The 27590-nt window shown below is 47.9% G+C and overlaps 1 protein-coding gene across 1 annotated transcript; it reads right to left on the reverse strand.

The window, feature by feature from the left end:
* Positions 1-1343: 1343 nt before the first annotated feature.
* On the reverse strand, positions 1344-27590 carry LOC101931567 (NACHT, LRR and PYD domains-containing protein 3-like). The gene is made up of 10 exons (XM_042847436.2): positions 27453-27590; positions 24283-24342; positions 20816-20982; positions 17943-18120; positions 14849-14914; positions 11902-13630; positions 10164-10250; positions 7336-7506; positions 4930-5097; positions 1344-3079 (listed from the first exon to the last, which is right to left on the reverse strand). Exons 2-10 carry the CDS (start codon positions 24314-24316, stop codon positions 2998-3000), a joined length of 2682 nt encoding a protein of 893 aa, XP_042703370.2. The 5' UTR covers positions 24317-24342; positions 27453-27590; the 3' UTR covers positions 1344-2997.

A 27590-nucleotide genomic window follows, 5' to 3' on the forward strand; every position in this document is an offset into this window, starting at 1 on the left:
CTCAGGAGTCGCAGCCGGTTCTGGCCAGTGGGAGGACCATGGGCTGTAAAGAGATGACCCCAGTGACCTAACCAACCAGTTCCAGCCAGAGGGGACCAGAGGACAGAAGTGAGGAGAGGAGGCCCAGGCAACCCGGTTTACGACCCTGTTTTCCTGGAGAGAAGACAATGGACAGAGGCGGGGCTTGGGGCCGGTGATATCAGATGCCCAGCTGGGAAGCAGGGGGGCTCTGGGCTGGAGAGGGAGAGCAGGCAAAGCCCACCTGGATGCAGGGGAGACTTGGATGTGCTGGGCTGAGGGAGGCCAGGCCTGAGGCCCTGAGAGTTTCCTGTGCTGTGTTCACCTCTCAATAAACCCTCCTGTTTTACGCTGGTTGAGAGTCACTCCGGTCTAGAGAACCGGGTGGCATCAACCCCTTCGGGGGGTGGAGGCCCTGGGGATCCAGAGCAAGTGGACTCCCTGAGGGGGCCCACGGCGAGAGACAGACGTGCTAAAGCTCCGAGAGGTGTGGCTCCAGGAGGTGAGGGGGCCTAACCCCGAGAGAGAGTGGACCCCCGAGAAGGGCTGGTTCACTGAAAGGGGCACCCCCGCACGGGGCCAAGAGGGGGCACGATCTGTGAGTCCGTGACACACCCTTCTTTACAGACAGAGTGACAGAAACACATGCAAACCGCTGGCCTCTCATTGCTAGGAAACAGCATCTCAGTACAATGTCCTAGCCAGAGCCGTGTAGGAGCTGTGATGTCCTCTCTGTAAAGCAGAGCCATCCCCTGTGCAGGCTTCTAAAGGGCAGAATGGCACTCAGTGTGACTAGGTGCCTGGGATGGACCACACTGAGAATGCTATAGTCAGGACAGACTGCAAGAAATAGGGCAGACAATCCCCAGAACTGGTGGTTTATTCTATAATTAGAACAGGAGTATTTGTGGCACCTTAGAGACTAACAAATTTATTAGAGCATAAGCTTTCATGGACTACAGCCCACTTCTTCGGATATGCTCTAATAAATTTGTTAGTCTCTTAGGTGCCACAAGTACTCCTGTTCTTTTTGCAGATAAAAACTAACACGGCTGCTACTCTGAAATCTATAATTAGATTCACCAAGCCAGTAGCAAAAGAGCCTCTGCAGTACCACACTGGTTAACCAGAAGCCAAACACAGTCCCCTTTAGGCACTCCAGACCTTGGCTCCCATCCAGACACAGAGGTCTAATATAGTGAGGGGTGATTGAAAACCCAATTCACCATATGTGAGGTTCTTACTAATCCCAAAGGATCAGACACTTACTCTCAGATCAACATGTATCTCAGATCTGACCCAAAGATCACACTGTCAGCCAATCCTTAGTAAACTAACTAAAGATTTATTAAGAAAAGAACAGAGTTAAAATAGTTAATAGATCATATACACCTCTACCTCGATATAACGCTGACTTCGGGAGCCAAAAAATCTTACTGCGTTATAGGTGAAACTGCGTTATATCGAACTTGCTTTGATCCACCGGAGGGCACAGCCCCACCCCCCTGGAGCGCTGCTTTACCACGTTATATCCGAATTCGTGTTATATCGGGCCGCGTTATAGCGGGGTAGAGGTGTACATATAAATGATTCCAAAGTCCTTAGATCAGGTTTGTAGCAGTGATGTTACAGACAGCTGGCTTGCAAAAGTCTCTCCAGTAACTTCCAAAAGATTGGACAGTGCTCAGTCCATAGTTCAAAATACTCCAAGGTCACATGAGCATATTACATGCCCCTACATGTTTTGCTGAATCACAGAGGGCAGCCATTATCTCCTTGCTGTCTGAGGCATCCACAGGAAAAACTATCTGGGTGGGATGAGTTTCTCCTATGGCCTGTCTAGAGATGATGTAAATCTATCTGGAGAGCGTCACCCAGAAATACAATACATGTTTAAGATACAAGTGCATAGCCAATATTCATAACTTCAGCTACAAATATTATACAAGCATATAAACAGGATAATCATACTTGGAAATTCATAACTTTTCTATTGATACCTTACATGACATACTTTGTACAAGATTTATGGAAATTGTATCACACTGGTAACAACAGCGATATAAATGGACACCTTTCTTTATAAACAGCATCACACTCCATTTATGGCCATTCTTTTTGTTGTAGTTGCCATGTCACACAACAATACACCATCTGAAGTTTCCATCACAACAATGGGTTTGGAATGAATTCAAAAAGAAATAAACTATGTTGGGAATGACAGCATATTTAGACCTGATTGCAGCCTGCTGTAAATTTTAAGACTCTTTTCTGATAATATTTAACAATGTAAGCATAAGTAGCACTGTGCATGTGTAAGAAATTGTAGTGTAATCATGTTTAGTTTGTGTACATGTCAGAAAATGAAGAGTACTCATATTTGTGAGAAAAAGAAAAGATAAAGTAACTAAAAAGCTAGAAAAGCCCGTCTTGAACTAACACTAACCTTGTACTGACAGAGGAGGAGAGTTAACATGGAAATGAGACACTAATATGTATGCGTCAGAAAAGCTAACCGAACATCATAAATAAGTCTGTGTAACAAAGGGAGGTTGAAGGTGTTTTGTCCAGTGCTGAAGGTGACTGCGATGAGATCATCCAGATGAGCTTCCCTCTTGTAAATAATTGATCACTGCTTGCTGAGTGTTTTCCCGTGATAAAGATTGGTTAGTTCCATCTGCCGAGTAAGTGAATCTCAATCCAGCAAACGACAGGTCGACTAATGGCAGTAAGAAATGAATTAGAAGAGCAGTCCATTGCGCCGGTGCTGGGGATGGACGGTTTGGCAGGGTTTCCAGGAAATTATTTCCAGGCATTTTACATGTAACACAATGTTCCCCCAACTTTGTTACTCCCACAATGAATCATCCCAGTGGTTGTTAAACCAGGCAGTGCATTCAGACAGGTGCAATTCCCCGAGACAAGTGCTGATTTCACAGGATGGACGAGCACAGCAGCACTGTCAGATTAAAGAGTTCTTTAAATATGAATCTTCAGACCTTCTCTCTGCAGACTCCTCAGATGCCCTTCCATGTCTGGAGAGAAGTCGTTCAAACTCAATCTAGAAACAAAACAGAAAACACGCAGGGTTATTGTCTGGGAACCCACAACCCAAATGGGCATAACTCTAGTACTGTTACAAAGCAAACTTTGGCCAGTAGTCCTGTCATATTCCTATAGGAATTGGACATGTTATCAGAGACGTGGAATATCTGTCTTCCGGATCAGTCTGTTTACAGGACTCTATGTTCTCTGTCTTTCTGAGAGGTCACAGTTAACTTCTATGTCATACCTTACAGTTGTTCTGCAAAAACAGCTTCATGACAGACACTAGTGTTTTCCTGCAGGATTCATTCACTATTATCTTTATTTATTAAGCACTGACAGGGTGCTTGGAGCTGTACAAGAGATTAAAGAGACCAAGTCCCTATCCCAATGACCTTTGCAATTTAAAAAAACAGCCAGCAATCAGACATAAAGAACTTTTAATATTTGTGATAGAAGGAGGCAGTGCTGGCTTGATATTGAGGTGGATTTATATCCATGGGTTTTGCGGAAGCAGTGGGATTAAAATGAAAAGAAGATGGGAGTCTGGCACACTGGGAGAGATCATAGCAGATGGCATGGAAGGAGGCACAAACACAACAGTGGAAGAAAGTAACCGAAGAACAGTGGGGCTGCAACTGCTGGTGACGTGGGGGTGAGGTAGGATCTGATAAGCTACAAGATCAGGGATGTCAGCCAGAGTACAGTCTTGAAGGTGAGGACCATAATCTGAAAGTGACTTGATACTGTAGGTCAGAGGAGTCAGTGGAGAGATCTGAATACAGGAGTGGTAGAGTCCAACTGGTTAGCAAGGAAGGTGACTTTGTGGGTGGATTGGAGGGAAGCAAGGTGGGGAAGATGCTAAAAAGAAACCACACCAGTGGGCATGGTATAAAAATCTAGATACATTTGCTGGGGGGAAAAGGAGCCCTGAAAGGAAGAGACTAGAGTAGTCAAGCGGTCAGATCTTGGCCCTCTGATCAATCTTTGTGGATGCAGAAGAGGTCTCTTCAATGGGGTGCCCATGTGGCCCTATTATATAGTCAAACTCCAAGACAAATTCTTTACTATGTTTGGCCATTGACGTCACTGGTCTCCTGCACTGAGCCACCAAGACAGCCTAAAAACTTTCTCAATCCCAACCACCAGACTCCTATTTACCACTGCTCATCTCTCCCCTATAGCCACAGAGTTTCTGTATTGTCAATCAAATGAGAATGCACACAGGAATCCAATAGCAAGTCAGATGGGTTGGGCCAATCCTGAACATCTCCTTCCCAGACCGTTCTCTGATCAGGAAAGAATTCCACTGACAATCATTAGTCTTTTTCATAAATCCACTGGGGAGGGGTATGGAGGGAACAGGAGTTATGACAGTACAAGGTACTGAATTGATGGCCCTGAAGACTTAATCCTTTGATTAATCCCAGAACAGACACACCACAGGGAGCCCTCGCACACTCAGGCCCTGCCACCATGCCCTATCCTTTGCCTGCAGAGATCCCCCCACCTCCAGCAGTGAGTGGGGAGTCCAGGATCTATGGCCCATTTAGTCACTGGCTTTTCTGCTGATTTTACCAGCAAAGGGGACGAATTGATGCCAGTCTGGGTGTTAATTTTTATGGTGTGATATCTGTGCACCAGGGACTGAATCAAATCTGCCAATTTATCTCACCCAGGTCACCCACCGGCCTGGGATCAAGAGGTGATAGGTTTCATAACGCAGTTCTCATCTCAGGCATCCCCTCTTGCATAACCAGATAATTTAATCAACAGATTTGCATATACATGGGAGACATTAAAAAAAAAAGAGCAAAAGCCACTATGAGTCTGAACTGTGGGAGGAGCCGGAAGGTGCCATTTTACCTGATGTCGGTGAGGCTGGGGCTGGTCAGGATAAGGTGATGCATGTCTTCTGCACACCGATCAGTGTAAACATTCGCACTCAGGTTCAGATGCCGGAGGGTGGAGTTTCTGGAGAGAGCAGAGCAGAGCCTCTCACAGGAGTCATCTGATAAACCATTTTCCTGGAGGCTGCGTCAGAGCATTGGACAAATCCATTAGAGAAAAGCCTCTGGGCTGCATTGACAGTTCTTATCTAATTGCCTATGCCCATCTGATATGATAGCAGATTTCAGGTATCTAAAAGGGTGTCATAAGGAGGTGGGAGAAAACTTGTTCATTTTAGCCTCTAAGGATAGAACAAGAAGCAATGGGCTTAAACTGCAGCAAGGGAGGTTTAGGTTGGACATTAGGGAAAAGTTCCTAACTGTCAGGGTGGTTAAACACTGGAATAAATTGCCTAGGGAGGTTGTGGAATCTCCATCTCTGGAGATATTTACGAGTAGGTTAGATAAATGTCTATCAGGGATGGTCTAGACAGTATTTGGTCCTGCCATGCGGGCAGGGGACTGGACTCGATGACCTCTCGAGGTCCCTTCCAGTCCTTGAGTCTATGAATCAATGAATCTGAGCATCTCCCCACCATCATCCCTGTATTGTTATTGTTGTTGTTCATATTATGATAACACCTAGGAACGTCAATCAGGGATCAGGGGTTCATTGTGCTCGGCATACAGACAGGGCGGGTCAAAACAGTTTTTCAGTAAAAAAATGGGTTTTATTAAAAAAATGAGAAAATTTTGCAAAAAAAGTGTACACTTTCCACAGAAATTTGTGGGGGGGATGGGGCAGCATTTTAACCAAAAGCTGATGCTCTAGAACAGGGGTCGGCAACCTTTCAGAAGTGGTGTGCCGAGTCTTCATTTATTCACTTTAATTTAAGGTTTCACGTGCCGGTAATATGTTTTAATGTTTTTTAGAAGGTCTCTCTCTGTGAGTCTATATATTATATAACTAAACTATTGTTGTGTTGTAAAATAAACAAGGTTTTCAAAATGTTTAAGAAGCTTCATTTAAAATTAAATTAAAATGTTGATCTTAGGCCGCTGGCCCACTCAGCCCGCTGCTGGTCTGGGGTTCCGTTCACCTAGGCCGGCAGCAGGCTGAGCAGGGCCTGAGGCCAGGGCCCCAGCTGGCAAGGGGCTGGCAGCCAGAATCCAAGATTGGCAGCGGGCTGTGCGGGGCCGGCGGCCGGGACCCCAGAAAGGCAGTGGGCTGAGCGGCTCAGCCCGCTGCCACTCAGGGGTTCCATCCGCCGGCTCCTGCCAGCCGGGATCCAGGCTGCCGGACCTGCTCAGCCCACTGCCGGTCTGGGGTCCCGGATGGGAGTGCACTGAGCACAGGGCTCAGGGTGAAGGAGCAGGCTGGGGGTTGGGATGTAGGGTCTGGCCAGGAGCTAGAATGAGGGACGGGGCTCAGGGTTGGGGCAGGAGGTTGGGGTGTGGTGCACTTACCTGGGCAGCTCCCATTTGGTGCGAGGGGTGCAGATGGGAATGTGGAGGGGGTGCAGGAGCTCCCGTTTGGTGGGGGTGAGTATGTGGGGGGTGCAAGAGTCAGGATGTGGGAGGTGTATGGGGTGTGGGAGAGTATGTGGGGGGGGTGCAAGAGTAGGGGCAGAGGGCTGGGGTCATGTGAGGGGGTGCAGATGTCAGGGCATGGGGTGTGGGGGGCCTGGGTATGTGTGGGGGTGCCAGAGTCAGGGCTGGGTCGTGGGGGGGGGGTGAAAGAGTCAAGCAGAGGGTTGGGTGTGTGTGAGGGGGGTACAGGGCTCAGGGCAGGGGCTTGGGAGGGTCTTGGGCTGCAGGGCTCAGGGCAGAGGGCTGGGTGTGTGTGGGGGGATCAGGGCAGAGGGCTGGGGGTGTGGGCTGGGGTCATGGCAGGGGGCTGGAGGGGATATGCCTAGATTCCACCCCCCACTTCCCCAAGGCTCTGCCCCTGCTTCTTCTCTGCCTCCACTGGGAGCAGCGAGCACGCTGACTCCACTCCTCCCCGACCCCCTCCCTCCATCAGCTGATCGTCTGGCAGGGAGGGAGGGATGGAGAGGAGGAGGAGGAGGGGCAGGAACCCAGCACACTGCGGGAAGAGGCAGGGGAGCTGGCAGGACCAAGCTTCTGCCCCTTGCCCCTTGCCCCCTGCCCCAGCGGGAGGGGCGGGGGGGCGGAGGGTGGAGAAGAGCGGGCCGGGCCAGGCCAGGCTGGGCAGGATTTTTAATGGCACGCTGCTGCCTGCTGGGACTCCATCAGGCAGCAGCATGCCATTAAAAATCGGCTCGCATGCCATCTTTGGCACGTGTGCCATAGGTTGCCGACCCCTGCTCTAGAAGACATTAGTGCCCTAAGGCAGAAGTGTCACTGTCAGGTTAATACTTACACTAATTTCTGAATCTTGCATTGTTGGGCCTCAAGCACCTCTAACAGGGCATAAAGGCCATTGTTCCGCACTTTGTTTTTGGTCAGATCAAGACTGAAGAGGGTCTGGTTCTCCTTGAGGGCGGAGGCCAGGTCTGTACAGCATGCTTCTGTGAACATGTTCTGCCCTAGGCTAGAGAGCAGAAAAGAAAAGAGAAAAATGTGAAAGGGAGAGGGAGGAAAAGATAAAGAGGAGATGAGGAAAAAGACAATGACAAGTCAGGAAAAGGAGTGAAAATAAAACAGTAGAAGAAACAGGAGGACAAAGCAAAAAGAGAAAGTACCCAGAATAATAGATAGGAGGGCGGGTGAAAGGAGTCGTGGACAATGAATGAAAGAAAGAATAGGAGAGAGGCCCCAGGAATCACCCAGATGTGAAGGAGCAAACAAATCAGAATGTATGAAAAACAAATGAGGATGGAATGCAAGAGCCACAATGCGGAGAAAGGATGGAAGCCGTAGGAGCAGAATGAGGCAGAAACAGGAAAAGGTTACGTTAGCTTTTCACTTACTACATGTTTGACGCTCCAGCACTACACAGTGTTTTTGAGAGCCAAGCTGGTTGCATGTTGGGATGTGATTGTGTCTTTGGGACTCTAGCAGAGGGATCAATACAGTGCAATAAAAGGCAGTCCCAGGAAGAGTAACGTTGAATTATGATCCAGTGTTAAACATGGGGCATCTGGTCCATGCCCAGGATGCTAGAGTAGGACTGTTCCCAAACGTCTATTCTCCAGTGCCTTGGCCATACTGATTGCAAAGTCTTTCTCAGCTGTTCCTGCTTGCTAGGTTTCTCCTTCTGATTGGGTATATGTATTTTGAATGATTTATCCTTGGATGTGTTAGCTTTGTTTGTACAAGTAGAACCTGAACTTGTTCCTTCCTGCCCATGGTTTTAATCTCGCTAGGTCCCTTTTGGACAAACAGATTTGCACTGAAATAACTAAATTGATTTTAATTCACATCTTTTGTTATTTTGGTACAAGTCTGTGTGAACACTGATATTTCCAAATAAAATATCCTATTTTGATTTAACTTAAGTTGTTTTTAAAAGCCTTTGGACACTTTTATTCTGAGATAAGAGTATCCACACATAGATTTGCTTTGAAATAATTTAATGTGAATTCATAGATTCATATATTGTAAGGCCAGAAGGGGCCACATTACCCCTTCTGCATAACAATCTGTCCCAACTTGTATTTAGCTCAGACACTCTGCTTCCTTCCCCAGACCAGAAGAAGAGCTCTGTGAAGCTCTAAAGCTTGTGCTTTCCACCAACAGAAGTTGATCTAATAAAAGATATTACCTCACCTACCGTGTTTTCTGTGTAGGTACTTATAGACGGTGATCAGTCATCCCTTAACCTTCTCTTTGTTAAACTAACAGATTGAGCTCCATCAATTTCTTTTCCAATCCTTTAAGCATTCTCATGGCTCTTCTCTGCTCCATCAGCTATTCCAGTATTTTGCCCAGAAACAAAGTTAGGCTGACAAACCAATAACTATCTGAGTCATCCCTCTTTTTAAAAATTGGCACAACATTGGCTTTCTTCCAGTCCTTTGGAACTTCCCTAGTGTTCCAGGATGTATTGAAACTCAACATTAACAGTCCAGTGATCTGCTCAGCCAGCTCTTTTAAATCTCTCAGAGGCAAGTTATGGATGATTTAAGAATGTCTGACTTTAGTAGCTATTAAAACTGATTCCGTTTTTCCAGTGAGAGTTTGTGTAGACAAGCCCTTTGTATCACTTCTGTTCTCAATGCTGTTTGCAACTCCTCCCAATGTACTGTGATCTCTGAATGTAATTAACATGGTCTTTACTCCCTGTTCCAAGCAATTCATTAAAATATTAAATAAAATGGGCCCTAACTCCAGTCCACAGAGTAAACCACAAAGTGCCTCCTCACAACTTTATAATCGGCCATTTATCATTACCCTTCTGCCCACTTTCATGCTATACACTGTCATATGCAAACCAATTAATTTTTCAAATGAGATTTTGAGATGCACTGTATCAAATACTTTACTAAAATCCTGATTCATTATATCTGCGGCATTCCTTTCATATAGAAATTTGTTCAACCAGTTTGGAGGGTCCAGGGAAAATCCAATATGTTATTGCAAATCTATGAAAAATTATGTTTCTCCAGTGACATGACCCTCAATGTTCTATAAACCAAGAGGAGTTTCTATCTTAACTATTCCCTAATCTGGACATTCAGAATTAACAAATTATAGTATTATTTACAGGAATCATTTCACTCAGTACTGAAATGCAGTCACCTCTACGGTGGAGTACAGGAGCTGTCTAACAGCGCACAGCAACATCACATTACAGTTTAGAGCAGTTAGTGAAGACTTTTTTAACAAACTGAAACAGCAGAGGGAATTTATGGAAACAGAGTTCAATAAATCCAATTAGAATTTGACCAGGTCATGAGATTTAATACTTCTAATCTTGTGAAGGCTGCCATGGGAACTTTAATGGTCACAGGCACTCAGGAGGGACCTAAATTTTGCCTCTCAGTAGCAAAGCCCTTGCTGGGATATTGGTTGAGTAGTGACTGAAAGGGAAGAGTGCCTTGCCACATAGTACGTGATCATCCCCACTTCATGCAGCATGCCAGCTTTACCTGGGAAGTCACTCATCAGGTCCAATGCCACTTAGCTTTTTGAAGATTGGACAAGACCCCAGAACAAGACAGTACAACTGCAGGCATATCACTTGTTTGGAAATTAGAGACACTGAATTACTCTGAGGACACAGACAGCAAACAAGCATGATATTACCTCAGGTCTTTTAGCCTACACTTTGGATGCTTTAGTACAGAGCAAATATTCTTCATTGCATCATCCTTCAAATCGTTGTCTGAGAGGCTGGTGGGGAAATGAATAGAGAGAATTACAGGCTTGGACACAGAGACACATTGTGTTAGCTTCAACGCTGAAATCCTGGGCTGAGCTTCCTCTTCAGTCCCTTAGAGGAGTACTGTTTACTAAGACAGCATGGAGCTGTGGATAAGGCATGAGACTGACGAGCAGGACTTCTGGAATCCATCCCCAGCCCTGTTACAAATGAAAAGTGCAATTCGCACATGCTCAGCAGGGACTGGTAGAGCGTAACAGCTAAAACCTCCCAATATCCCATCTTCGCTCTGAGCAGGCTCCAGCCTCGCTCCGCTCCTAGTGCTGCCCAGACTGCTCACGAGCCCTCCCCTCAGAGCAAAACTGAGCATGCTTTCAGCTGCTCCGGGCTAGGGTTGAGCCTAAAACCAGAACTCAGAGCAAGGAACCACCCCTCAATGTCCCCCTTGTCTCCCCTGCTGGGGCCCAGGCTGCACAGAGGAAGAAGATGCCTGATTTGAATGCAGAAAAGACAAAAGCCAGACCAGGGTGAAGGAAAGGAGTAGCCTGGGACAAGGAGTATGGTGAGACTGGGACTGGAGTGGGAAGAGAAACTGGGACTGGGAATTGGGGGGGAGACTGGCACTGGCTGAGCAAGGAGACTGGGAGCTGGTGGGGGATAGGGTAGGTTGGGACTGATTGCTGGGCAAAGAAACTGGACAAGGGTCTGGGGCAGAGCAGTAACTGAGTTTGAATGAGGAGCCCATAGAGGGAAACTGGAACTGAAAACCAGTGTAAGCAGAGGGGAGAGACAGCTCAGACAAGGAGCCGGGCAGTGGGAACTGGGACTGGCTGGGCAAGGAGACTGGGACTGGACCTAGGGAAAGAGAGAGACTGGGATTGTGGGGGAGGCTGGGACTTGGACAACAAGCCTTGAGGGATTGACTAGGACTAGGACTGGCTGGGCAAGGTACTGAGACTGGGAGGTGCAGCCTGAGTAGTGGAGCCTGGGAATGAGTAGGCAAAGAGAATGGAATGGAACAAGGACCACAGGTAGAGAAGAGACCTGACCTGACTGTGACAGGTTGGAGGAAAACAGCAGAAGAGTCTGTGCCCACTAGAGCCCACTCCCCTCCAAAGTCTGGAATGGACCCCAAGATTCCCAAGTCTAAACATTCCTCGGCTGTCAGCAAATAGCTGTAAAATCCAGTGGTAAAGTGTCTCATCCTTCTTAGAGGCCACCCAGAGGGTAACAACCTACTATTGCTATCAGTTACTCAGTTAGGTCCAGTGGCAGAGGTCTGTGCAATGGATCTAGACCCTGCTAATAGCCTATGTGGCTGTCAATAAGAGGCCACACAATGGAATTTCTGGGGGGGGGTTCTGTTTGCTTTTTCCAAAACCTAGGAAATTACACACACATAAAACACAGGCCTAAGTTAAAAGAACATTATTAAGGTTGCAAAGTCAAGCACTCAAAAGTTAGGAAATGCCAGACTTTAAGGTTGTCTGTGTAATCTTAATTAGCCCTGTATTCATATTAATTATGGTAGGATGGGTTTGGTTGTATGTTACCGAATGGTGTAAACTCTGTAACACTGTTGTCTACCTGACAGCACGGCTGAGGCCACTGACACGTCAAGTCCTTGATATTTTAAACTTTACACATGACCTCTTTTCCTACCTCAGTTCTCTGACTTTGTGCAGCTCAGGTCTGAGTCGCTCCAGGCCCTCATTCTGGATGAAGCAGGAATCTAGGGTTAGGCGCTCTATTTCTTCACAACAACTCAGAACATAAGCAAGGACTGTGCAATCCACCGGCATGAGGTATAACTCTGAGAAGTCCAGGTGGGTATCTTTACCCACCACATCACACACAAGTTGTTTGTTCCGGGATTCAAAAAATAAATTGAATACATTCATCAGCCTCCTCTTCCCCTTGGGGTCTTCTGGGCTTTGCAGCTCCTCATAGTTCATCTCATTGAGCCACCCAATAAGCTTGTGAGTTGCCTCTGCAGAGAACTTCCCCACATATTTCTCCAGGGGCATCCTGGTTACAGGATCAGAGAGCCCAGCCATGAAGCGAGAGAAGATCTCATAGTCACCTTCCTTACAGGACCTGGCTTTAGCCATTGTGTCTCTGAACTTGTCCTCCTTGTAATCTAGGTAATGCACGAGGGCAGCGAAGAACTCCTGGATGGTGAGGTGAAGGAAGGAGTAGGTCACCTGGGAAGAGTCATCAGTTTGAGGGTTCTCCACCAAGAAGCCAGTGAGGAATGAAGAAAACTCCACATTGGCAACCTGTAAGTGGTGCGGCTGAAAGACAAGTATGCGATCTGTGATGCCGTATTCAGCCAACCATCCGACACTTATCAATGTATTTCGCATCCTCTGAGGCTCAGGCCGCTCCTGGGTGTGATTAGCCATAATATGGGTGACGTAGCTCACAAAGAGCTGGGTCACTGTTTTGGGTGCAGGCTGTGGTTTCCCTGCCTTGGGTGTGAAGCAGGGTTTCAGGGCCGTGCATGTGATCCAGCAGTAAGACGGATTGTAGCACAGCGTGTACAGAACCTGACTGTCCCTCACATACGCAAAGGCTTCTCTGGAGACTCGCTCATCTCCAAAGAACATGGAAAAGTATCTTTCCCTTTCCTTGGAGAGGAAGCCCACGATACTGGCCACTCTCTGGAAGATTCCAGGCTCCAAACTGGTCAGCTTGCTGGGGCGGCTGGTCAGCAGCACAGAACATCCCTTCAGCAGAGTCTGTTTCAGCAGGCTGGCAACAATCACAGTAACTGGCTTCACATCCCCTGGATTCATACACAGCTCATGGGATCCACCTCTGCTTAATTTCAAATCAGTCTTGCTCTCATCCAAGCCATCAAAGACGAAAAGCAGCTTCTCAGGGTCTTCCAGGACTCTTGAGAGCTTGTCCTGGAGGCGTGGATATTTTTGACAGATCAGAGATTCTAGACTCATTTTTTCCTCATTCACCTCCCGGAACTTGAAGAATAAAACAAAGGCAAATTTCTGGTAATGCTTTCCCGTTGCCCAGTCAAAGATGAATTTCTGCACCAGGGTTGTCTTGCCCACGCCGGCTACTCCGCTCACCATCACAAACAGGGGGAGACAGCGGGATCGAAAGCACCAGCGGAAGAGCCGGTCAGGGGCGATGCGCTCCAGCTCACTCTTTATTCTCCTCTGGAGGCGATATTCATTCAGCTCCCCAGCTGCAGCCAGGGCCTCGTGCTCCTGGTGTGTCTGCTTCTTGAAGTGACGGTCTGAGATGACCTTGAGCTCCACATAGCGGTTAGAGATGGGGAAAATCTGCCCTTTAGGTTGCCCTGGGGCCTTGTTTTCCTCCATCATCCCCGTGAGATCACGGAGTTTGGCTTTGTGCTCTATTTGACAAGCTGAAAAGGAGAAATATGGTTATTTCCCTTCTCCCTCGTCTCATCACTGTTTATTTTATGGGGGTTAGTAAATGGAAGTTTGATAGAAAAACTTCTCCTCTAAATTGTACTCTGATCAGACAATGTGGTGAGGGGATTAGGTGGATGGATGCTCTGGACTCAGTTGTTTGTTTCATCTTCTCTCTCCTCTGCTGGGCCTGGTCATTAATAGTTCCACTGGAACTTGCCCTGAGTCTGACAGGACACTGCTGCACTACCTGGTCCGGCTCATGTAATCCAGTAGGGAACAGAAATTTACCGGAATCCCTGCACTTGAGCAGAGGGACAGGGACAGAGGCAAAGCAGAGATCCCCAGAGATAATTTGGATACCCAGAAAAGACTTTTGGGAAACTGGCAGTTTATTACATCGCTGCCACCATTTGGAATTACAAACTGTGACTCACCTGTGTGCACAGTTTACTGGCTTTAACCTTTCAATAATTCTCATTTCCTTTTCTTAGCTAATAAAGCTTTAGTTTACTATAGAACCGGCTACCAATGTTGTCCTTGGCCTAAGATCTAGAGTACCCATTGAACTGGGGTAAGTGACTGGTTTAGTGGGAATGAGAGTAACCTGATGTGGTGTGATTTTTGGTTTGAGTGACCTTTTATCACAAAGTCCAGTTTGTCTGGGTGGCAAGATAGACTGGAGAATCTGAGCGGACTGTCTGTGACTCAGTGATAAGACTGGGATAGTGATCCAGGAGCTCACATTTGTCACTGGCTTGGTGAAATCTAATCATAGAACACACTGCCAGTGTGGGGTCTCTGCCCTGTTTTCTGACAGTCTGCCCTGCGCACTCACAGTCATGAGCCACTTCAGACAGTGTGACAGGGTTTGCTCCCTCCTAGTGCTTCCTGGGATACAAAACCCAGGGGAGCAGGCAGGAGGCAGGGCTATGGTCCTGTCCTCCCTCTATATTGCACACCAGAGCTGGTTGGGCACACGGGTATACACTGCACCCCTTGGAGGGGGAAGAAGAAGACATGCTCCCCCCACAGGCTGCAGAACTCCAAGAGGAACTGTGCCCCATTGAAGCACAACGCCTCTCAGAGTTCTCACTGGGGCCAGCAGCCTCCACACTGCCCCCAGGGCAGACCTGTGATCGAGCCCTTCTTGGCCTGACAAGAGACACAGAGTTGGCAGAGTCAAGTGCAGTTCAGTTTCCTCACGGTACCTTTCAGTTCTGGGTCGAGGGTGTGACCCGATTCATTCAGGAGCATTTCCTGTAACAGATTGTGACCTAAACAGAGAGAGAGATACAGACGGCACCGTTAGCTGGCATGGAAGAGTGTACCCAATGCTTGTATGTTAGCAGCTCCAATAGATCCAGTCGATCTCTGAATTCCCCCCGTGGGGCTCCATGTTTTGGATATCAGGACCTGCAGACTAATGAGGTCTCAGCGACATCGCACCCAAAGAACCATTGTGTTGCCCTCACTCCCCTACTACTGGCTGCTTTACCCTGTACCTCACATTCCCCTGTATTCCCCCATCCATCTCCTTCCTGCTCCCCACATTCCCTGCCCCCGTGACGGAGTTCTGGGCAGCAGCAGGTGGACCAGCACTCTGATCACTGGATCGCCAAGTCAGTCGCCCCAGACTAAACCTGGGGGGGCAAAGCTGTGCATAATTGATAGATTGGAGATGGGCTGGATTAGCCCAGAAAGTAGAAACGGTCCAGGAAGGGAGTGCTCAAGGGGCAAAGGGGGAAGAGGGTAACTAGCCTCGTGGATAGAGGGGAAGCAGTGGATATGGTTTATTTTGACGTTACTAAGGCCTTTGATATTGTCTTGCATGACCTCATAAACAAACTAGGGAAATACAACCTAGTTGGTGCTACTATAAGGTGGGTGCATAACTGGTTGGAAAACCATTCCCTGAGAATAGTTATCAGTGGTTCACAGTCATGTGGGAAGGACATAACAAGTGGGGTCCCACAGGGATTGATTTTGGGTCCGGTTCTGTTCAATATGTTCATCAATGATTTAGACAATGGCATAGAGAGTACACTTATAAAGTTTGTGGACAATATCAAGCTGGGAGGGGTTGCAAGTGCTTTGGAGGATAGGATTAAAATTCAAAATGATCTGGCCAAAGTGGAGAAATGGTCTCAAGTAAATAAGATGAAATTCAATTAGGATAAATGCAAAGTACTCCACTTAGGAAGGAACAATCAGTTGCACACATACAAACTGGGAAATGACTGCCTAGGAAGGAGTACTGTGGAAAGGGATCTGGAGGTCATATTGGACCACAAGCTAAATATGAGTCAACAGTGTAACACTGTTGCAAAAAAAGTAAACGTTGTTCTTGGATGTATTAGCAGGAGTGTTGTAAGCAAGACACGAGAAGTAATTCTTCCGCTCTACTCCGCGCTGATTAGACCTCAGCTGGACTATGGTGTCCAGTTCTGGGTGCCACATTTTAGGAAAAATGTGGACACATTGGAGAAAGTCCAGAGAAGAGCAACAAAAATGATTAAAAATCTAGAAAACATGACCTATGAGGGAAGATTGAAAAAATTGGGTGTGTTTAGTCTGGAGAAGAGAAGACTGAGGGGGGACATGATAACAGTTTTCAAGTACATAAAAGATTGTTACAAGGTGGAGGGAGAAGAATTGTTCTTCTTAACCTCAGAGGATAGGACAAGAAGCAGTGGACTCAAATTGCAGCAAGGGCGGTTTAGGTTGGGCATTAGGAAAAACTTCCTGTCAGGGTGGTTAAGCACTGGAATAAATTACCTAGGGAGGTTGTGGAATCTCCACCATTGGAGATTTTTAAGAGCAGGTTAGAGAAATACCCATCAGAGATGGTATAGATTATACTTAGTCCTGCCTTGAGTGCAGGGGACTGGACTAGAAGATCACAAGGTCCCTTCCAGTCCTACGATTCTATGATTCTATGAGTTGTGAGGTACACTGAAAATACTTCCTAAAGTCTGTATCAAGGCAGAGTTGACAAATAGGTTTTCTGTCAGATCAAAGATGTTTATTCATCTGTCCACGTGTAAATTAAATATTGTAAGCCAAGACAATAGAAGCTCTATTTACATATTTCAGAGTAGCAGCCGTGTTAGTCTGTATCCGCAAAAAGAACAGGAGTACTTGTGGCACCTTAGAGACTAACAAATTTATTAGAGCATAAGCTTTCGTGGACTACAGCCCACTATGCATCCGAAGAAGTGGGCAGTAGCCCATGAAAGCTTATGCTCTAATAAATTTGTTAGTCTCTAAAGTGCTACAAGTACTCCTGTTCTATTTACATATGAAGTCAACAGGGAGGCAGCTCACCAAAGAATAAATTATGGGGGTTGTCCTGACTCTGGGGACAAACAATAAATTTTGGGAGATATAAGAAGAAGGCAAGGAAGACCCCCCCCCTTTACCCTGCACTTAGGAAGTAATTGGGCAGTGTGATTATTGTGATGTGTCATTCCATATTCTTTATGAAAATATGCTTATGTTATGAATATGACATAACTGAGATATACTTTATGCTGTTCCCTTGGGGACAACAGACCTGGTATCACTGAGAGTGCTCAGTGGAGGATGGGCTGGACACTCCAGGGGGATGCTTCAAAGGGGGTCAGGGACTGGGGTGCACCTAGTCTTAGCCTGCAAGGCGATGTAAGGGCTGGCATAGCCTGGAGGAGATTGCTCAGGTGGCAACAGGCTGGTGGTGTCAGGGAGCTGACACCCAGTTAAACACAAGAAAGACTCCCTCATGCTGGAGGCAGGGGAGTGACTTACAGTACTGGGTACCCCAAGAACCATCACATATGGATCTTGGCATACATGCCCAGGTAGCTGTGTCACAGCCAGCTATGGCACCAGTGCAGACGCAGGGCATGACAGCACCGTAATGTGGTCACACTATGGCAGTGATTCTCAAACTTCTGTACTGGTGACCCTTTTCAAATAGCAAGTCTCTGAGTCCGACCCCCCCTTATAAATTAAAAACACTTTTTAATATATTTAACACCATTATAAATGCTGGATACAAAGCAGGGTTTGGGGTGGAGGCTGACAGCTTGGAGGTCCCGACCCCCAGTTTGAGAACCCCTGCACTATGGTGAGTTAGGCTACCACAGGTTAAATTTCCCCAGGCTTAGCATGCAGTGAAGACATAAATTAAGATTAATTAATTAACCCCACAGAACACAGCCCTGATCTGAGGGCTTGACAAGGAAGAGCCTGTTGTGAAGAACATCGATTCCCATGGATTCCCCCAGTTGACTTGTTCCCCACTCAGTGCGATGGGTACGTTACCGTTCTGAATTATTTCTTCTATCATCCCATTGAGATTGGGGTGAGCCCATCTGCTTTGCAGAGCAAACAGACACGTCCAGAGCCCCAGCCTCGCAGCATAGCTCACAGCGAAAATATCATGCACTAGCTTCTCTGCGGTGCTGGTTGAGTCGTGGTTCTTCTCCCAGTCACTGTAATCCTAAAACACAGAGGGACACAAGAGGCTGAAGACTCAGAAGCAGCCTGCAATGGCGGGGGGGGAGCTTCTATAAAGTAATCAGAAGAGTGACATAGAATCATGGATATGAAGGACAGGAAGGGACCTAGATAGATCATCTACTCCAGTCTCTGACGCAAGGCTCAGTATTATTTAAAACTTCCCTGACAGGTGTTTGTCTAACCTGTTCTTAAACACCTCCAATGATGAAGATTCCACAACCTCCCTAGGTAATTTGTTCCAGTGCTTAACCACTCTGACAGTTAGGAAGTTTTCCTAATATCCAATCTAAACCTCTGTTGCTGCAATTTAAGCCTGTTGCTTCTTGTCCTATCCTCAGTGGTTAAGGAGAACAGTTTATCACCCTCCTCTTTACAACAACCTTTTACATACTTGAAGACTGTTATCATGTCCCCCCTCAGTCTTCTCTTCTCCAGACTAAACAAACCCTTTTTAAAAAATCTTTCTGAGTAGGTCATGGTTTCTAGACCTTCAATTATTTTTGTTGCTCTCCTCTTAACTGTCTCCAATTTGTCCACATATTTCCCAATGTGTCGTACCTGGAACTGGACCCAGTACTCCACTTGAGGCCTTATCAGTGGCCCATAACATCCTATGGCCAAGGGCTACTTCCTAAAAGTGACCGTCTGGGCAGTTAGGCCATGACTATAAGGGCAACAAAAGGCTCTGTCATAGCTGAGTGACCTGGTGGTGGAGTAAAGGCTGCATGTGACATTGATAGACCACCCCCAGCTCTCACTCCTCAAATCAACCGAGATTGGGGACACTGAAGCATTTCCATTGCTAGGAGCGGTGTGGGGTAGGGGTCCTACTCTTACAGAGCCTTCTAGTGGCCTTCTCAGGAATTATAATTAATAGAATGGAATTAATGGATTGTTTCTCTTTCAGAAAACACTCTTGCATGCAGAGACAGAGCCGACCCGTGCCTGCTGTAGCTGAAAGGGAGCCTGAGACACAAGGTCTTGTATCAGAGCCCAGTATGGGGCCTGAGGCCTGAACTAAAGTAGTGGTCAGGCCTTCCTAATATAAAGCAAAGTTAGCAAGAGACAGGCTGTGAGCAGAAGTCAGGCTCTGCCTGCGTGCAGGCTCACTGAACCTGGCAAGAACAGGGCTGGTTTTACAAAAACACACACATTCCTGAGAAGTGCTAGGCACAGGACACTCACGCAAACACATTCCAGAAGGGTGGCACCAGAACACCCCGATACGAAGGATGATAAAAATACTCCTCAAAGATGATACAAGGACACACTGATCCCCAGTGTGATGGACAGAGATGTTTTGATCAAACCAACAAGTACAAGGTAATGGGTGGTAACAAACGACCTTAGGGGGTTGTAACTAACTTAGTCAGAGAGGCAATACATAGCTTGTTTGTATTGGGGTATAAAGAGGTATCTCAGAGGGAGTTCTTTGGCTGGCCTAGGGGGGAGTGGAAAGTCCTGCCACTGACTGAGCTGCGTCCATTGTCACAGGCATACATGTCATAAGTGTACTCATAGCAAGTATAGGGCACCAGTACTATGCTTTGTTGACAATAAACCTGGCCGGGTGCCTTCGCTTCTAACGGGTCTGTGGTTATTGGGCAGTTCGATCGGAGCCTGCTGTATGGGCTAGCTGGCCAGAGCCAGTGCAGCACACAGAGAGAGCACATACACAGCCAACATTTGACCACACCTGCCGATAGTTGGGGACGGGGGAGGGAGCAGAGTGAGGGCAGCTGGCTTCAGTAGTGTTACTGAGCATGCTTAGTCCGTGTGAGCATGCTGAGAATAAGCCAAGCAGAAGTTCCTGGAGCCTGTTATTATCATAGAATATCAGGGTTCAAAAGGACCACAGGAGGTCCAACCCCCTGCTCAAAGCAGGACCAATCCCCAACTAAATCATCCCAGCCAGGGCTTTGTCAAGCCTGACCTTAAAAACTTCTAAGGAAGGAGACTCCATCACCTCCCTAGTTAACCCATTCTAGTGCTTCACCCCCCTCCTAGTGAAAAAGTTTTTCCTAATATCCAACCTAAACCTCCCCCACTGCAACTTAAGACCATTACTCCTTGTTCTGTCATCTGCTATCTCTGAGAACAGCCTAGATCCATCCTCTTTGGAACCCCCCTTCAGGTAGTTGAAAGCAGCTATCAAATCCCCCCTCGTTCTTCTCTTCTGCAGACTAAATAATCCCAGTTCCCTCAGCCTCTCCTCATAACTCATGTGCTTCAGATCCCTAATCATTTTTGTTGCCGTCCGCTGGACTCTTTCCAATTTTTCCACATCCTTCTTGTAGTGTGGGGCCCAAAACTGGACACAGTACTCCAGATGAGGCCTCACCAATGTCAAATAGAGGGGAATGATCACGTCCCTTGATCTGCTGGCAATGCCTCTACTTATACAGCCCAAAATGCCTTTAGCCTTCTTGGCAACAAGGGCACACTGTTGACTCATATCCAGCTTCTCGTCCAGTGTAACCCCTAGGTCCTTTTCTGCAGAAGGCATATGTGGCTAGCAGCAGCCCTAGACTCTCTCCTGCCCTGGAAAAAGACAACCCTGTGTTCGCAAACCCTATCTGCCCTGATATCCAAGGACAAGGTTTCTCTAGGGAAATTGGAATGTCAGCTCGGACAGCTTTAGCTGGGGGTCCGTTGTTATATGCAGGACGCTGTACCTGGGCCTGCTGAGCAGTGATGACGCGTCTGCTGGTGAGTTCCTGCAGCACAATGGGAATGTCGTTCTCTATGACATAGACCATGTCGGGGCGGAAGTGCTCGCTCAGCTTCATCAGCTCCCCAGGGCTATAATTATCCATGTGTTCGCTGAAGGCTATAACGTCACCTGTGGAGAAGACCAGCACTTAGACACCATGGCACTTACTGACTGGCATGGACCCGTGCCTGTTCTGTGATCTCTAATCCCAGAGCTCAGGTCCTCTGGCTGTGGGGGCTGAGTTCTACTGCGGGCAGAGTGCTGCTTGGTCCATAATGAGAGGAGCCCGTCAGCCACACTCCTCTGTGGTCACAGCAGGTGATGCAGTAGGGAGTGGGGCAGGAGCACGAGCTGTGGGGAGCTCACAGATACTCTCCTCCCAGCCTTTGCCCAGATGAGACTATTTGTTGTATTAAAAAGCTTAGAAGTGGCTCATAGCTAAGGCTGTAGTTTGTACAGCACCTAGCACAATGGGTTGGGGATCCATGACCGGGGCTCTTAGGCACCGCAGTAATACAGATAATAAATAAGGCTACAATTTTGTCACAGAGGTTGCAGAAGCCACGGAATCCATGACTTCCAAAGACCTCTGTAACTTCAGCCCCAGCGGCTGGGAGCTGCACGGTCCCACTGCCTGGAGCTGTGAGGTACCCCCACCACCTGAGGCAGCAGTGCCCCCAAGCTCCCATCTGCCATGGGCAACAGGGGTATGCCACAGCTCACCGCCAACTGCAGCAGCAAGGGAACCCTGGCAGCTCCCGGCCACCACCATGGGGCAGGGGGATCCTGGCAGCTCCCCGCCACTGCCATGCTGCCATGGGGCAGGCACCGCTGCTGCCATGAGGCAGTGGGATCCCAGCAGCTCCCTACCTTCGCAGGACAGGGAAACCCCGCAGCTTCCCGCCATGGGGCAGGGGCATCCCAGCAACTGCCCACCACAGCCATGGGGGAAAAGGCATCCCGGCAGCTCCCCACCGCCGCCATGGGGCAGGATCCCGGCAGCTCCCCACCACTGCCGCGGGGCACGGTGATCCCCACAGCTCCAATATATGGTGGTGGCAGGGGGATTCCCGCAGCTCCCCACCACTGGGGAGCAGGCAGGGGGACCCTGCGGCTCCCTACTGTGGTGGAGGCAGGGAGATTCCCACCACAGAAGGCAGGGGAACCCTGGAGCTCTGAGCCCCCACGGGTGGTGGGGGCCCCAGAGCTTCCAGACACGCCACAGCTGCCCAGTCCCTTCCCATTTTATCATGGATATTGTTAGTAAAAGTCAGTGACAGGTCACGGGCTTCCGTGAATTCTTCTTTATTGCCCACGACTTTTACTAAAAACACCCATGACAAAATCTTAGCCTTAATAATAAATAATACTCATAATTGCCCCAACCAGATATTCTGAAATCAACATGAGATCACCTACTGAGCACCAAACTCCCTTCTGCCCCCTGGTTTTTCACAAAGACGTCCCTCCCCCACGGCCCATGTAAATAGATGTTTCTTGCAGTGGAGGGCCCCTCACAGGGAGTGCTCAGCTGTCAGCCCCCTCTCTTTTAAACCAAGGGGGGCCAGCTCAGGCGCCTCTGCCTATAACCGCTGTCCCAATCTGGTACAAGGAGAAAGGGGGTCACTCCCCACCTAGGAGTTCACACGTCAGATCCAGCACCTTACATTATTCAACCACAAACCAATCAGTAGCCAGAACAGATCAGAGCACAAGTAAAACATGCTGCCACCAAGGAGCATCACCTAAGAGATGGGCTGCTGCATTCTGCACCCTTAGGCATAGTCCCTTAGGAGGAAGCGCTGTAAGGAATGGGACAGGGGCTATGGCAGTGGGGCCGAGCTCTATTGCAGGAGTAGCGCCGCTTTGTTCATGATTCGTAGATTCCAAGGCCAGCACTGTGATGCTCCAATCTGGTACGATGCAGGCCACAGAATTCCCCCAAATAATTCTTAGAGCAGAAAAACATCCAGTCTTCATTTACAAACTGTCAGTGATGGAGAATCCACCACAGCCCATGGTAAGTTGTTCCAGTGGTTAATTACTCTCACTGTTAAAATGAGCGCCTTATTTCCAGTCTGAATTGATCTAGCTTCAACTTCCAGCCATTGGATCGTGTTAGACCTTTCTCTGCTAGACTAAAGAGCCCATTATTAAATATCTGCTCCCCATGTAGATACTTATAGACTGTGATGAAGTCACCCCTTCACTTTCTTTTTGTTAAACTAAATAGATTGAGCTCCTTGAGTAAATCACTATCGGACCTACAAAAGCAATTTTCCCTCTCTTGGTATTGACACCTCTCATCAATTATTGGGAGTGGACCACATCCAGCCTGATTGAATTGGCCTTCAACACTGGTTCTCCACTTGTAAGGTAACTCCCTTCTCTTCATATGCCAATATATATTTATACCTCTATTTGTAATTTTCACTCCATGCATCTGAAGAAGTGGGTTTTTTACCCACGAAAGCTTATGCCCAAATAAATGTGTTAGTCTTTAAGGGGCCACTGGACTCCTCGTTGTTTTTGTGGATACAGACTAACACGGCTACCCCTCTGATACTTTACTATCAGGGCTGTTTTCTAATCCTGTAATCATTCTCATGACTCTTCTCTGAATCCTCTCAAATTTATCAACATACTTCCTGAATTGTGGACACCAGACCAATGCCAACCATAGAGATAAAATAACCTCTCTACTCCTACTCGAGATTCTCCTGTTTATGCATCCCAGGATCTCATTAGCCCTTTGTGCCACACCATCCCACTGGGAGCTCGTGTTCAGCTGACTATCCACCATAATCCCCCAAATCATTTTCAGAGTCACTGCTTCCCAGGGAATAGTCCCTCATCCTGTAAGTACAACCTACATTCTTTGTTCCTATATGTATACATTTAGCCATGTTAAAATGAATATTGTTTGCTTGCACCAAGCTTATCATGCTCTGTGTCCTCTTCATTATTTACCACTACCCCAATTTTTGTGTCATCTGCAAACTTTATCAATGATGATTTTATATTTTCTTCCAGGTCATTGATAAAACTGTCAGTGTAGGGCCAAGAACTGATCCCTGCAGGACCCCATTAGAAACACAGCAGCTCGATGATTCCCCACTTACAACCACATGTTGAGACCTATCAATTAGCCAGGTTTTAAGCCATTAACTGTGTGCCATGTTAATTTTATATCTTTCTAGTTTTTTAATCAAAATATCATGAGGTAGCAAGTCAAACGCCTTACAGAAGTCTAATTATATTAGATCACCACTATTATCTTTATCAACCAAACTTGTAATCTCATCAAAAAAGATATCAGGTTAGGTTGACGGGATCTCTTTTGCATAAATCCATGTTGATTTATATTAATTATATTACTTTCCTTTAATTCTTGATTGATAATGAGATATGCCCATCAGTCACACTCACCTTCAGTCACCATAGGCCTTTGTTTGGAAGCCATTTTATTCCCTCTGTGCCGTTGTCTCTCTGGAAAGTTTACGGAGAGGAAAATGTACATCAGACAGAGGCAGGGAGATCATATCACTCTACAGCTGAGACAGTCTCACACTTTTTCTTAGTGTTTTCCATCTTCGGAGAAATCTATGATGACGGTTGATGCCCTCCATAAAGGGCTCCTGTCTCTGAGTTAATAACACTCAGCATCTATCCCGCGATTCTCATTCACAAACCTCAGAGAGCTCTACGAAGCTCTACAAATCACAGTATTGCTAACCCCAAAAGTTCAAAACCTATAAGATTGGCTCAGACATGATGGAATAAAAAAAAGATGACATCATGGGGTTTGGTCTGTCTGCAGATTGCTGACCGTCTCCCACCAGCCCCACTGGGTGTGACACCTAGTGCAGGCAACTCTCACACTTAGGCAGTTTCAGCCGCAGGGGTGATGAAGCCGGAATGTGCCAGAACGGCATTCCAGCACTTTTGCCGCATGGAGGCTGCCATTTTGCTCACACAACATGTCCTTGCACTCAACATACATGTGAGGTCATGCTGCATGGAGGGTGCCATTTTGTGGAGCAAAATAGCACCTTCCACACAGCGTGATCTCACATCTGTGTCTGAGGTCACCCCAGCGGGGGCATTCTGGTGCTGTACAGTCCATTCAGGATACAGCACTAGCTTTCAGCTGCTGCTGCAGGAGCTCTCATTAAAGGATCCACCTGCGATTGGGACCCCATTGTGCTGGGCACTGTACAAACACATAGGAAGATATAGGGTACATCTGCACTGCAGCAGGAGGTGTAATGTCCAGCTTGGGTAGACCTACATGTGTGTAAACAGAGTCAGGATAAGCTCTACCCTGACATCTGGTGGTGAATTATGGCGAGAGTGGAAAAGAACTTCAGGGGCTGATCTTGTTTGCATAGGCACACCCACCTGCCTAGCCTGGGACAACAACAACAACTGAAAGTGGTTACTTTGGCTGGTGTGGGATCCCCAGTTTCTCTGTTATTGGGGCAGGAAGAATAAAGTGTTGTTACCCTGATTCTGTGACTCAAGGCCAGTGGAACTATTATATGACAGAGGGACTCACCAAAAACTAAGTAGCACTCGCTAGACAAGGGGCATGGGTTACAAAACCCAGTGAATTGAGAGAGGTTGGGGACAGGTATGTGTACTTGATGGTATGGGCCCCTTTTGAGGGCCTGGAACACCAATTGCACTCACCACCACCACCACTACTACTGTTGAATAGCAGAGCTAAGTTTGCTTGTTTGCTTCTATTAGGAGTCTAGCTAAAAGTTGCTGAACTGAATTCACTTTGGGCCACTGGTGCACCAGCACTGGGGCTCCTCCTACTACAAGCTGAAATTACTAAAAGAGCTAAAATTGCTGAGCTGAGATCACTGAGTGTTGTGTTAACCAGTGGGGGAGCCTGAAGATATATTGCTAAGCAGCTGGCAGAGCCAAGCAGTTTGTGGGATGGATGGAGCAGCGCAGAGCGGAGCTGAGCCATTTGTGGGGCAGCTGGAGTGTTCATGGGACGGCGGGTGGAGTGGAGCGGCTGGCAGAGCTGAGCAGTTTGTGGGACGGTTGGAACGGCCCACGGAACAAGGAGCGGAGCGGAGCAGCGCGGCTGGTAGAGCGGAGCCATTCATGGTAAAGGCTGCAGCAGAAGTCCCCTGCCACAGCTGTGTACACGTGTATAGTGGGTGCTGCTCCAGGTGTATGTGTCATAAGACAACTCTGAGTGATAGGATTTGCACTCATTGCGCACGGTGGTAACCGGAACAAGGCAAAGAATCAGGCTTATTTGGCCCAGTTCATGGGCTGTTGCCCTGCAGCCCAGGAGCAGGAGGCCCCAGCACAAGGGATGCTCCAGGGCAGGCCGGGGCAGAATGGCCCGTGGGCAGTATGTGAGAAGAAAGCACACCGGGGCCATTGCAACCATGGTGCAATTTAAAGGCAGCACCTCAGGGCTACCTTAACCTATCCTGGGGGCCAAATCAGCCTGAAAACCATCTCCACTCTGTCCTGGTGCCAGCGCTGGCAGCAGCCCTGGGCTAAATGCTCCTTGTTATCCAAAATTCCTTGCTAGCCCACTTGGCTGGTGTCATCTCTCACCCTGGTTTTGCCCCAGTTTAACTCTGTTCCCTCCAGTGATGTTACTCCTGATTTACATCGGTGGGGAAGCAAACCCAGCAGGTTGCTCTTTTCCCACCATTTCTGCTTTCCTGCAGTTTCTCACTCTGCACTTGGACCTTGTGCAGCCCTTTGCCGTCTCCTCCTGCAGTGCACCTCCGCATTTCTAGGGGTAGCAAAGAGTCCTGTGGCACTTATAGTCTGCTTTTACAGATCCAGACCCACACGGCTACCCCTTTGATACTTGAGTTCTAGGGGTGAATCTCTCTGTCTCTGAGAAAACTTCCAGAGCTCGGAACTTTGGGAGGCATCGTGTTTTGTTTTCAAATAGTAGAGAAAAACCCCAGGAGCTAGATCATCCCAGTTTGTGCATAGGGCCTGGAAAGATGATTTGCACAGGGGGTTCCCCGTTGTAACCTGCTCTCCCCACATAGATTTTCTCTGCGCTTCAGGAACCAGGCCCAGCACAGTCCCCGTGTGAATCTGAACTGGTTCAGCAGATGACAGCCCGCTCTGGGGGGACAACTCAGAGCAACCAAAATGAAAAAACACTCTCAGGGTTGTTCAGACAGCTCCTCAGACTCTTCAGACTTCATGGGACAAGGGCAAAGTGAGCCCTGGCATCAACAGGTGCAATTCACCTGGATTTCAGTGCAGCTCCACCTGTGTGCATCAGGGCTGGGTGTAGTCCTGGTCCCCTGTCCCCTTCAGAGAGCCCTCAGGGGCTGACTCAGGCCTGTTTTCTGACCTCCTTCGCTGAGTTCATGGAAATGTCTCAGACTCCTTGGCAGAGGATGAAAAAGCCCTGCTGCAGCGTCACAGACTGCACTGCTCTCCCGCCCAGCCCCTCACATTCACTTTCAGTCTGCCTCCCACCCGGAAAGCTGCACTTCAGGGAGATTCTCCCCCCATCTCGCCCCCGATCTCAGCTCCCCAGCTCTCCTCTGTGGGGGAGGGAGATGGAAAGAGCCCAGGGAAAGCCTGTCACTTACCTTGCAGGCTGTGGGAAGAAGCACCATCTGCAGCCCCCTCCCAGATGTGTCCTCTGGTTCTGCGTGTGTCAGGGCAGCTCAGTGCGGAAGTGAAGCCTGCTTCTGATTTCTTATCTGCATGCCGCTCCCTGGGTCCAA

Source organism: Chrysemys picta, chromosome 20 (assembly GCF_011386835.1).
Source record: "Chrysemys picta bellii isolate R12L10 chromosome 20, ASM1138683v2, whole genome shotgun sequence".
Lineage (NCBI taxonomy): Eukaryota > Metazoa > Chordata > Testudines > Emydidae > Chrysemys > Chrysemys picta.